We start from the raw sequence: 13,282 nt of genomic DNA, 5'->3' as shown, positions 1-13,282 counted from the left end.
TACTGAGAAACTGATGAAGCAGCAGACCAATCTATTAAAATCAACATAATCAATGAAATTGTAGGCAGAAAAACCCAGTCATTGTGCTTTACAATGGTTTTAACCTAGATATCTCACAGAGTGGCTGCCACAGAAAACTGTTCCTGCCGAAACACTAGTGAATGCCAAACTACTGTTACTTACAGCAACTAGAAAGTTTGACCATTGTATTCTCACTGTCTTCGAGCCCCCCTAAACACTGGCCTATCAGCAGTTATGCAATGTAACTATGGCCCCACAAATATGACCTCTGAAAGGTATTTACAAGAAAGGATCTATAAGCTTTTATACATTCTCTGGAAGCTGGTAGGTGAAGTTTTATTCTAGGATTTGAAATTGGAATGCTAAATAACACATCCAAACCTGAACTCCATGCATCTTTATCATTCTCCTTAAAGTAAACACAACGAGGTGAAACAAAACAAGGAAGTCAATCAAACTGTACTCAGGTATTTGTTGGACGGAGGAAAGGGCATGACTACAAGACAGATCTTCTTCCATTTGAGACATGTTTTATTAGGTGTTCTCACACATCCCTTTCAATCTTCTAATCTCAGGTGGTTATAAACTATGCTGATTTTTGTTGCCAGGGAGATGACCCAAGCAGTGACAAAACATATTGTAAGCCTTCCGACATGACCAAGCATGCCTTGAAAAACCAGTAGTATTAGACGCATGAAGGCTTTAGAAAGACATGCAACACTTGTAAACAGGTACAGTCCCTCCAAGAAAAGCCTTCCCTTCTGCAGCTGTGTGAAATATCACTGCGTGACTTCTGAACAGAACGAGTTTGTGTTAATTACCACGATCAATCTTCTAACCGGCCACCTTAGTGGAATATAACTGTTGGCCTCAGTTCAACCCATTATCAAGAACCACAAATTGTGTAACAGCATTCACAAGCCTTTCAAGTCCCGATCCTTAACTTAATTTTAGATTTTGTACGTACCTTTATCACAGAGGAGAACTCCCTCAAAAGTTAAAAATATAATAAAGAAATACCATTCTAATGTAAAGAATATTTGGTAGCAGCTAAACCACCTGAAGATAATGCAATTTTCAGCAAAAACAGCATTAAAGAAAAAGTTCTGCAGAAGTTAAGCATAGTTTCTGAAGGAAAAACCTAGTCTTTTCAATTAATCTTTTCCAAATATCTTACCTACACTCAGGTCAGACACCAAATATTTCTTGGTGTAATAACTTCACCTTTCATTTGTCTCAAATGCATAAATTTCTCTCGAGATACATAAACACAGCAGTATGCATTTTTAACTTACCTGGTACAGTCCACAAAAAGGTCTTTAGAAGGGTTCTTTTCCAGTCTTGCTTTACATTCATTTACTGTTTCCTGAGGTATTTCTGGCAAGTGTGCTGCAGACTTCACATTATTTAAAACAAACAAACAAAAGACAACAATGAAAACAATTTTGTAAATTAATAGAGTGAAAGTTCTAAATTGAAAATAAAACTGGCTACTATGGGAAAAGGAAAAGAATGGTTTGGCTAATGAGAAAACTACAGAAGTCAGATTCAGACAAATTTTCTATTTGTTCCCCAAAAAGAACATTCAATGCATTTCTATTTCAATATCCTGGGAAACAGATTTGGCAATAATACAACCTTCTTTTTCTTTCGATAGGTCTACTACCACAAGAGCATGTTATCTACTTGCTTTGGCAGGATTGAAGGGAGGAGAAAAACACCCACACAGTTTGGGAAATTATTTCAAACCAGCCCAAACAAATCTGTTTTTCGCCAAAAGGGCATATGACTTATGGTAGTTCCAAAGAGACTATCTGAGAAGATGTTCCAAACTTGGAGTCTATCTGCTTTTAAGGCTGCTGAAAGACATTCATATGGGGTAAAGCCTTTTTCAGGGTGACTGACGTAAGAGACGCAGGAGAGTCTGTTCATACAAAGCAGATATGTAATTACATATTCACTGAAAAGCTTCTGTCAGACATCAAAGAACAGACTGAGTTTCTTTGTTAATAAGTCTTTCCTTGGAGGCTAAACAAATTTGTTTAAAAATATATCTTTACCTAAGACCAGTATTTTAATTTGAAAGCATAGGAGAGTAAGTCACAATTACAATAGTTTTAACAGCAAAATATCTGCTTAAGCAGGTAACTTTCACAATTTTAGAAGGCAGTACACATTTCAGAAAGCCAAAAATTGGACTAACAAAGTTTGAACATCAATTTTCTAAAAACATCGTGACAACTTGAATGTCTAGCGTATCTGAAATTTACAACACATTTGACAATATCTTACAGTACAACGTAATTACCCCATTAGTGAAGTAGGTCTCTAAGACTTTCAGGCCACAGTCTATACGCTTTTCATCTGAAGATACCTCATATTCGGCCTAGGGGAATAGAATTGAAAATTAAATTATGGTAGAGATATTTAATACTCCAGTCTTTCACATGATGCTAAGTAAATCATCCCCCCCACCTTTTTTATTACAGTTTTAGGTAAGATTGGAATAAAATTACTACTTTCTATAAGGCCGTGTTAACTGGAAAAGAAATGATATCTAAAACTGACCCTTCTTCATTCCTTGAGATAATAAAACTGAGTAGATAGAACATCTTGTGAAGTTTTTGACTTAGTAAAATATGGACTGAGATGTAGAAAAAGAACACTGTGACATTTGGTGTTTTTCAGATAAAAAAACTGGCAGTTTGATAGAGCTCCAGAGGTAACTATGTTTGGAAAGAAAACATCAAACACACTGGTACTGAAAAGCTCCAAGGACTGGTTACTATTAATAATTTTAAGGAATAATCTAGAAGCAGACATCAGAAGTTATGACGCTTAAAGATAACACAGGAGCTGAGGAAAGATTAATTGGAAAAGAACAATCTCCAACAGCAACCTGTGTTAACTTGGTAAGCTGGGCCAACTCAACCAAAGTTTATTTCATATCTCAAAATGTAAATGCATGCACCCAGGAACAAAGAATATAGGGCAGACCTCCAGAACGGAGGACTGCATCACCCATAATAACACTGGCATATTAGGACAACAATCATTAAAAACCTCAGAGGAAGTTCCAAGTAATCGATCTAATCAGTAGAGAAGAAGTTGTATACCTTTATAAAGCAAGACATTAAATAAAAATGACAGCTCAAGAGCCAAACAAACATACAATACTGGAAATTACAGAAACCTTCATCTCGAGTCCTGCAATCAATCAGCTAAGCCACAGTGACTCACTGCAACGTCATCAACATCTTCTGCTGAAACATTATGGTATCAACCACTTCAACACAGTGCTCAAATCCATAAACAATTCCAAGCCATTGGTTTTGCTACTTTAATTCCACAACAACCAGTCTAATGGCACACAACTCTTCTTCATCTACCAAACAACCTTACCAAGTCAGAAAAGTTAATCAACCACAGCAGTGCACTTAACGCTTTTTAACATTTTCAACTCTGCCAATGCCGTTGGCATACCGTTTTACACAGATACTGTATTTAAAAGGAAGTTTAAGAGACAGTCTTGTCAGCTAAGCTCTGTTACTCACTGAGGTTTAGAGGGAAGTTTGAGTTGCCACCCATTCTTTTTCATACTTGAGTAACCTTGTCCCCAGCTAGTGAAATGAGTCACTGGATGATTGGATAACTTTAATTCTTCGCTTTAATTTTTCTGTTAGTTTTATTCAACGATTTCACAACTCTTCTTTTCTGTAAAGCCACAAGCTGACTCCAGACTTTAAGGTCACACCTTCGCAAGAGTTAAAACTTACCAGTCTTACTGCTCAAAACATGTAGACAGAAGTAGCATTGTAACACCTTAATTTTGGCCTCCTAACATAATCATGACGCTGAAACCACATTGCTTCATATAAGAGAATCAGAAAACTCTTAAAGTTAATATGCCAGGCTCTTAAGACACTCTATGGTCATTCTATGCCAGAAAGTTTATTCTCAGAAGGATTAAGTCTACAATTTAAAAGAAAAACAAATCAAAAATAAACAAACAAAAAAAGCCAACGTGATCTGGCACAACCTGATATAAAGACTCCACAGCCACAGCCTTCCCCTTCACATCACCACCTTACAGAAAAAGTAAAAAGAACAAATGGGAAAAAAAAAACCTTGAACAAGCTTGCTGAAGTTCAGTCCAGAAAGGAGAATCAGGCTAGCTCACAAATCATTTGGAAGAGATAGCAGATATTTTATCTCACTTCCTTGATCAAGGGAGCATGCTAGCTTTTGGATCATGAGACTCAGATTAGAGTTATCTTAGCTTTTCAGAGTCTTCTCATTTCAGTGATTCCCAAGTGTGCTTCTTCACCAAGATTTTTCAAATGGAAGTTTAAAAAAAAGTAAATCATGAAATCATCTCTTATGTCGGATTATCTCAACTATGACAGACTTCTTAGAACTCATACAAGTGTTGCAACCCACAAAACATTATAGGTTGCATATTTTAAAACAATTCAATATATTCAGTTAGTGTAAGACAGTAGCTTCTTAGAAACAATTTCACTTGAAAAATAACATCTGCAAAGACACCCATGTCTTACAGTCACGCACATGATTTTTTTTCTCTTTTGCGCTGTTTAAGATTCTACTACTTTTTATACAAGCTCTTAGGGAATAAAAACGTACAGAAATTGTAAACAATGATGTTACATCTGCCGTTGTCAGTGGTCTCCCCGCTGTGTCTGGCTCAGCAAAAACTCGTTTGCATTCACCTCAGGCTATTTAACTCTACCAAATGGATTTCCATTCAATTCATTCTACATATACCATTGCCAAATTGGTCTGTGAAATTTGGTATTAGAAATAGCTCCTACATGTCAGAAGAGTATGATGAAGTGCACCTGGAGAGTAAGCCTAATTACACAAAGATTCATTGACCACAGAAAAACGGTCACCACTGTTGCTTCTTCTGAGCTGCAACACCATGCAGAATGAAGACGAGATATGTTTATTCCAATAAAGTAAAAATATTGTTCTGGATTCCCAAAATTAAAACAGGTACCACATGACCACAAACAGAAGGCGATTCTACTTTCCATTTCACACCAAAAGTTCCTTTTAGCTGATGGAGTGTCTCACTTTATATGCCGACGGGGGGAATGAAGAAATGGTGGAGAGACAGCAATAAACCCATGTACTTTCTTACACCCTGCACCTTTCAGAAGCATCCCGCATTCTAAGATTGTATTTTAGCATGCGTGTAAGCAGCACTAATACCTTGCTTCTCTCTTCTTTGTTCATTTGAACATATATTAGAACAAAAAATGGGTGGGATGAGAAAAAAAATGTTGTTTTGGCAGCAGTCTCAGCTTCAGACTATCTTACTGGTCTTGAATTAACTATGAGAGAGAAGGACGAAATAAATGCCCTGAGCTCTTATTCTCTTCTCCTAAGGCCTGGTGTGTGCCTGCCTACTCTTCCCATCACTCTTCCCCTCCCCTTGTGGGCTTAGTTTACGGATTTTTACCAAACATGGCTGTGGGGACACTTCCTCCTTCCCCTCATTCTTTAGAGTTAGATACCAAAACGCAAAGATATCAAAACACTTCCTTTTCCCTTGCTCTCTAGAATCTGTTTTCCCTCCTTCCATAGTTCCCTAAATTTCCATCTCCACTGTAGTTTTTAAATAGCACACTGTGACTAGCCTAGGGCCAGTTAGCCTAGGGCTAGACTAGCCTGCATGCCAGTTGCAGCATTTTGAAATCTGTTTATAACATTTTCAAGTCCGAGTAACGTAATACTCCTTGTAAACACATCCTTTTAGGCTCCAGAAGACAAATGGCATGGTCTCTCTAGAATTATTTCTCTTATTCCCATCATGCCATTTTTATACTTCTGTCCATGCCAAGATGGCACAGATTTTAGAATAAACATCTTCCTTTAAGAAGCAGAGCCAGAATTTATTGACGTCCATCAAAAGTTACAGTTTTATAGCTGGCAAGTACAAACCTGCTAATACAAGAAAAAGAAAAGAGTGGTTTAGCTAAAGAGGAAACCAAGAAAGTCAGATTCAGATGTTGTATGGAATATAGCTTTTGCCAGCTGGCATCAGCCATCCGAGCTGTGTCCCCTCCCAGCTTCTTGTGCCCCCCAGCCTGCTCACTGGCGGTGCAGAGTGAGAAACGAGAAGGCCTTGATGCTGTGTAAGCACTATTCAGCGATAGCTAACACAGTGGTGTTATCAGCAATGCTTTGGTCACAAATCCAAAACACAGCACCATACAAGCTACTCTGAAAATTCATCAACTCCATCTCAGCCAAAACTAATACGAAAATTCAAACTTTTTTTCAAAAAACAAAAACAAAAAAAGAGGATAAGCTATTGCCTACGGATATCCATGTCCCATTTCTCACTGCTTACCACTGCGTCCAGAAATTCAATGCATCTTTTCAAGTCTGGTCTGGAGTCACAGAACTGCCTGAAGAGAAGTCTTCCTATTGGCTGTTTGTCGCAAAGCTGGTTATAATCTCTTTCTGAGAAACAGATGAGAAGTAGATATCTCTATTTTTATCTTTGCCACAGCAAGATCCTTATTCCCATTTGAGAATGGGACAGAAAAAACCACTAAAGCGTCAAGATTTTACGTTAACATGTTTAACAAAGACATCATCGAAATCATCCTGATAAATAGTGAAACACACTCTTCCAGCCACATTTGTCTCTGATAGACTATCACATTTACAAAAACCAAAAGCACATTGAATGATTTAGTTAAGTTTCACTTAGGATGAGGCTGGAAATCAACAATACTGTGAAATAGCAACACCAGTGCAAACATGACTCTTTGCAAAGAAGGAATATAGACTAAAACCAGAAAAGACTAAAAAATGATTACAAGACTAAGAAAAGGAAATTTATTTCCATGCCATTCAAATTACAATACGATTCCCTTTTCCAGTTCATAGTTTTGCAAATTTATCTTTCAGAAGCAGTTTCCTTTAATAAATAAGGAGCTACGATGCAGCTTCTATCTTCTTGTAAATTTACTTTCCCATAAATTCTCCGTCATGTTAAAGGTCCAAATGCTCTGCATTCGGAGCAGGTAGAAGTCTTCCATTTAACACCACCAAACTTACCCTCTTCCTTCTCAAGGATCAGACAGACTGCTCTAGAGGATACCTACCGATTGAGCATCTAATGCTTTCACAATGACTAACAGGCGGCAACTTCAGCATTTCTTTCCATTTTTTGCTACGCCCACTTCGTTTGCCTAGAGGAAAAACAAAAAAGCAATGTAAAACACAACATCACGTCAAAATAAACTCTGATTCCAAGCAGCATAAAATTAAGTCACTTCTGCACAGATCTGTCAGGTTGCTTTTCACGTCTAAAAAGAAATCCATCGACAAGGATATCCAAATCAGTAACAAACTTTATGTAGAGAAACTTTTATACAAAACACTACAAATGCAGAAAGTTTCTTTGCAACACAAACATTGGCTCTGGCTGTGCATACAGAATCTGTCTGCAAAGAAAAGGCAAATAGCTAGGAATTCTGAAAATTGCAAACAAAACTGAAACATCAGCAAAGTCAGAAACCAAAAAAATCTGGGAGTTACATCTCAACCAGTGAAGAATGGAAGGCATTACAGTCAAGTAACAAAACACTTCAAGTTTTTAAATGCATTTTTTGAATAGTCAAGTTGTTTATTTGTTTTTAAAAGCTGTAGAGATAATAGTAGTAGACCCCTAGGGATAAATGAGTGGGCACTGATCAAATACATGCTATTTATTCTAGGCTATGTTAAGATACATAACAGTAGACAGAACTTAATTGTTGTCGAGTCCAGATCTTTTCAATGCTTCAGTTTTTAGTTCTTGTATTGAAGCGATTAAAAGAAGCTACAATATTTTTAGATTGGTTTGCAAAAATTCACTAGTGCTCCGTTTTCTATGTTAAAAATGGAATTTTAGCGCATCACTTTGACCTGAGGAAGCCAGTTGCATTTGCAGAAGACCTGCGTACTTATCAAAAAAGCAGAGACAGATGGACACACAGGAACACATTTCTTTTTCATTGCAAAACATTTCAGCGGAAGAGAAATTTCTGTGCTGCGGAATATTTTAAAAGAAGATTTTACTAAGTGATACGGCCAGATGCGTTTCCACATGACAGAATAGCAGCAAAAGTGCACAGAGACTTTCTAACTGTATCAAAGCACTGCATACTGTTAACCACAATGGGAGAGGGAGGAAGGGAGTTACCCTATGTAACCCGAATAGAAACCAAGCAGCAAACAGTGCTCTTAGGTCTTTCAGAACAAAATTGTTAGGGAGAAAGGAACTAACACCTTCAGAATAATAAAACAGATCTAAATGAACACTTCACTCAAACTTGTATCTTGAAGGGTTCCACCGCTGCTGCCAGAGCAGCTCCAGCTCAGCGTATCTTAGCTCTAATCAAATTTAAATGATCTTTGCTAATGGGAACACTGATGTCTCACTGTGCTGCTGCAACAAAACTCTCAACTCTAGTTATCAGCAGAAAAGTAAACAAATACGAAATACAAAACCTTAAAGAGCTGGCTTGCAGATACTCTTTGAACTGATACATACTCCCTAAAAGCCTTCTACAGCAATCCTTCCTCACGTTGCTTTGTAGGTCATCCACCTTCCAAAATACTTTAGAACAGAAATGCCTACTTTATGCAATAGCAGAACTATATGTGAAGCTTTAACATTACCAGCATCATTAAAGCAAACTTCCAATAGATTGACAAAATATTTTTGATGTTTAAGAAAGAGTTGAATATATACTTGGGAAAAAAAAAAAAACAAAACCAAACCACACACAGCCAAGAGATGTATTTCTTATAGAGCTGAACACCGACAAAATCAAGGAATACTAAACATTGACAGCCTGTACATGTGCACTGAGTAGAAAAGGACTGAGAATAGATTGTTACATGAAGAAAAACATTGGACGGAAGCATCAACCTTATTTTTAACCATGCCACTGAAACTTACACTAAGCAGCAAGGTCCACTGAAGTTAAATTTCTTCTTTCAGAAACTGCTCAGAACGACTCTTGTGCACGACCCAGCACAACGAGCATAGACCACGAACGACAAACTGACCCAAATTTACACCACAATGCTGCATGAAAAAAGTAAAACCAAACTGCGATATATATCTTCTAAAGCACAGCAAAAGAAAAAATTAGCACTAAAAATGAGGATTTGTACATCATACTTCAAGTCCAGCTCAAGGCAGCCTGCTGTATTTTGCTGCAAATATTTGGCAAGTTGGTTCCTGTGCGACCTTTGTGAACTTCATTCTACAAGAGACCACACACTCTAATACAGTTGCATTTCTCATCTCAGAGAATTCAATAAAGGCTACATAATTTATTAATGATACGCAAGAATCAAATGCTCATAAGCATCAACTAAATCATCAAGCTTTCTTTTTCTCTGAACTGCCTGTTCTTAGATTCCAAGAGAAGGCACAGAAGGTCTTTATGTCCCAATAATGTGAAGAGGATGTATGAGCTCCATAATTTACAGATAAATTAGCCATTTCTGGTAAAAGTTATGGAGGAGAACAATTCATTTGTCATATTATTCCCTAACAGCAGAAAAGCGTATTTTTCCATTTCTGAGGCAGTTCAAAACAAGTATGAAATTAAATTCTAACAGCTGTGGTTTGTGAGAGTGTCTTAATATTGATTTCAGAGCTTCTGTTCTGGATCTCATTCTAAAATACTTGAGCTAAAATTCTTGTAGAAAGACCAATGGCTTACTTTCCAACACGGCAGCAACAAAGCCATTAGACTAGTCTGCTTTATGGTTGACCTGTGCGTTTCAGATGAATTACCACTCTCACCTCTTTCAGATGTAATTGTTGGCTAGAACGATGTGCAAGTTGAAGCGACTCATCTTTTATAAAAAGAAGGGTGGATGCAGCAATCCACCATGACAATGGGGAAACGCTGCAATTACAGTTTCAAGTACATAAGAACCTTCTCCTCCTTCCCAAATTACCTTCTCAGAGTTAGAATCTCAGCATTTGCCTCTTTACGTGTTTTTGCCTCTTAAAAGAATACGTTCTAAAATCAGGTATGTGGAAGTTAAGATGCTTTCATTTTCCAACTTGAAAAAAAAAAAAGTCTTCAAAGCACCATTTGTGAACACGTAAAGTGGCTGGCTTATTCATCAGTAGAAACAAAAATAATTGCAAAAAAAGAAACTACTGCGGTAAAACGAAGCAATCTGGCGTGGAAACAGATTTACACAAATTGCAATATTTTTCAAACCAGCAGACAGACTGCCCAGTGCCACAGTGACCTCCCTTATGGACAAGAAGCACGATGTTCATTTCGTTGAGCACAACGTTGAAGGATCATTGCTAGCCAGTCTTCCTCAAGGTGGACAGAGAGAGAAAACTTGGTTTCTGTCCTACAGAATGAAAATACTGAGAAGTATCATCCTGTCTTTGGTTAATCAAGTGCACAGATTCAGGGGCTGATACTGTCACTGACATTCTGCTCCTGAGCTGCTCGGTGACCTCCGAGCCCTAGCTTCCCTGCCGGTGCACCCCTGTGGTTGAGAAGCACGCAGCTGCGCAGGGGTGCACGATTGCTACAACATCACTCTTGCAAAACAGAGTCCACAAAGCAGATCATCAGATACCGGCTGAGAAATTCATACCAGACCACACCCAGACGAGCTCTGAGAGCGCCCAACTGCATCAAGACAAGGACCTACCACATGCCCCTTCCTGCACAAGTCGTTCGAGTGGTTCACTTCAAAATGCAAAAGGATTGATTCAGGAGCTCTACATCACCTACACGGAGAGGCAAAAGGATAATCCAGGTACATACACTGTCTTGGAATAAACCTATCCTACAGCAGAAAAAGTTGCAGACAAGTTTCCTAAAAAAATTTAAACTCACATGAGCTCCTCCTACTCGCAGCCACATTTTCCTTCAATCCACTCATGAAAAGGATTGAAACCTTTCACCAAGAAATCAAAATATTCAAGCTCGGTGATGGCCTTACAGTACAAAGATGTTTGTAAGCATTGTCCACTAAGCAATGACCTGCCATGGTAAGCCTTGACCATGCAAAATCCACCTTCAAGGCACACAGCACCACAGAATTAACTCCTCAGGTCCACAGATCATAACAGTAAACTCCGAAGTGGTGAAAGACTACTGCTAACTTCAGGCCAGGAGACGAGTTCACACCCAACGTCGCTTTACTCATGATGCTTACAATTCCAGACAGCTCGCAGTAGCACTTTGCGGGGTGCCTGCACCCTTCTCCATGGCACCAGCCAGATGTTCTCCTGGGAACTGAGGTGTCAAGAAACACAAGCCTGGTCACAGCTTCACAACTAGGTTGAACAGAGTGCCATTCTCCTTCTGAATTTTAGATGCACCACACATATATAGAGACGGGGAGCTGAAAGTTCAGGTTTCAGCACAAGGTAGGCGCCTAACCCTTCAGCATTAAAAAGGCCAAGGAGCTTCTGAACACCAGCAGAAGCAAAAGTGCAAGAGGTCAGTACACAAACACCTAGAAGACTACAACAGATTACAGACTTTCATGGCATTTTAAAGATAATATTGCTCACATGCCAGTATTCAGATGCCTAGAGTGGGCCTTCAGCAAGGTAAACCTGGAGTCCTCTCACTCATCTGATAGAGCAGCAGCACTGGAAGCGGTTAAAAACCACACGTGTCTCTGTGTGCACTTTTGCAGGTTGTGTACGTGCCCCACCACATAGTGTTCCCACTGCTACAACCATTTGAGCTACTGGTTCTTCCCCTCAGCTCTACATCCAATTCCAGTAAATATGTGTAAGGACATGGTCTAGTGGGCGATACTGGTGGCTGGGGGGTCGTTGGACCAGATGATCTTGGAGATCTTTTCCAGCCTTAATGAATCTGTGATTTTATGCTGAACAGCTTCTGCACTTCTTCAGCAACGAGGTATCAAAGTCTTGTATCGACTCAAGTAACTGCTGATCTGACCTAGATTTTATTAAACTAACCCTGAAGTCAAACAGTGCAACATCCATAACACGTCTTTCACAACAGCTTAATATGCAGGGTTTACCAAGGAAAGAAACAACAGAAAAAAGCAAGAAATCTCCAAGTTTACAGATAGCTCCTTGACGAACAAGGGTTCTTTATCACGACGGCACGCACTGACTGTAGAAGACATGGAAGAACCGTTAACTCCTTAAAGTACATCGTGAAGCCTCTGGCTCTAATTGCCGCATTAGAAAGCAGCAAAGCAGCAATGTATATCAATAACTAGGCCTCTCATGTTGTGTTTATTTAGTAAATGTAATTATTTAGATTCCAACATGCCCGCATGCATTCTTCTTACAGTTCATTAAATAAAGGACAAAAAGGCAGACATCGTGCATAATTCTGTACAAACACAGGAAGACATGTTTCCTGCCACAATGAGTTTACAGCAATTTAAAACACAATGCAATAAGGGAGCGCAACAGAACAGAGGAGGCAAATAAGGGAAGAACAGACAAAAATAACAGCAACTGCAAAAACTCGCAGTGCTCTCACGTTAAAATTTATATCTGCTGCCGGTGAATGGACTGTGAAGAGTGCAGTTCTGGGTATGAGTGTGCCTTGGTTTCCCACTTACTCATACTCCTTAAGTAATTATCAATTTTAGTTCAGTTTGATAGCCAAGCTGCAGTGAATTGAGCACTCTCCTTCAGATTTTGTTCCTAATTACAACCACACTCATTACAGGATATTTGCCCATGTATCATCACCAATACTATATGGAGTTGTTACCTTTTACTGCAAGCAAAAGTAGGGTTAATTTTGCTTGCAGAATTATTTCAGTTACTTTTAGACCCAGACAGATCAAACACACCATTTGAGTGGGCTGCTTATTTTTTGTGAGGTGTTACCCCAACAAAGTTTCAATTCTGAAGCAGGTATCTTTCGAGATTAGCTGAAACCAAACTGCGATTGCATTCTGTTACCAAAAGGTTCCTGCTAACTCCATCCTTGGGTTGCACTGAACAATTACCAAACGCACAGGAGCTCGCTGATCCATCTGAAATCTAATTTTGGAATTAAAAAAAAAACCACCACCCAACAACACAGGGGAAAAAAACACCTTAACAACCCACGTACCCATGATTACTTTCCAATTGGACCTATAAACCGTCGGACCCCTTCGGCAACCACAGGCTTGAACCAACACAACCAAGAGCTTGGGGGAAACTCCGCTTCCGATTGAGGCATGATCTTAATTC

General features: G+C 38.8%; 1 protein-coding gene across 2 annotated transcripts in view; it reads right to left on the bottom strand.

The window, feature by feature from the left end:
• GRK4 (G protein-coupled receptor kinase 4) overlaps positions 1-13,282 on the bottom strand; it is a 40,450-nt gene that overhangs the window by 22,755 nt on the left and 4,413 nt on the right. For both annotated transcript variants that reach the window (XR_001206228.3, XM_013178896.3), the window contains exons 2-5: positions 7,164-7,250; positions 6,401-6,513; positions 2,330-2,407; positions 1,317-1,417 (exon numbers count right to left, since the gene is read on the bottom strand). Coding sequence is in view for 1 of the 2 variants with exons in the window: in XM_013178896.3 (XP_013034350.1) it covers positions 1,317-1,417; positions 2,330-2,407; positions 6,401-6,513; positions 7,164-7,250 (379 nt within the window). In the remaining variant the exon portion in view is untranslated. The remainder of the gene's footprint in view (positions 1-1,316; positions 1,418-2,329; positions 2,408-6,400; positions 6,514-7,163; positions 7,251-13,282) is intronic.

The sequence above is a fragment of the Anser cygnoides genome, chromosome 4 (assembly GCF_040182565.1).
Source record: "Anser cygnoides isolate HZ-2024a breed goose chromosome 4, Taihu_goose_T2T_genome, whole genome shotgun sequence".
Lineage (NCBI taxonomy): Eukaryota > Metazoa > Chordata > Aves > Anseriformes > Anatidae > Anser > Anser cygnoides.
This window is presented reverse-complemented; position numbering and strand designations above follow the sequence as displayed.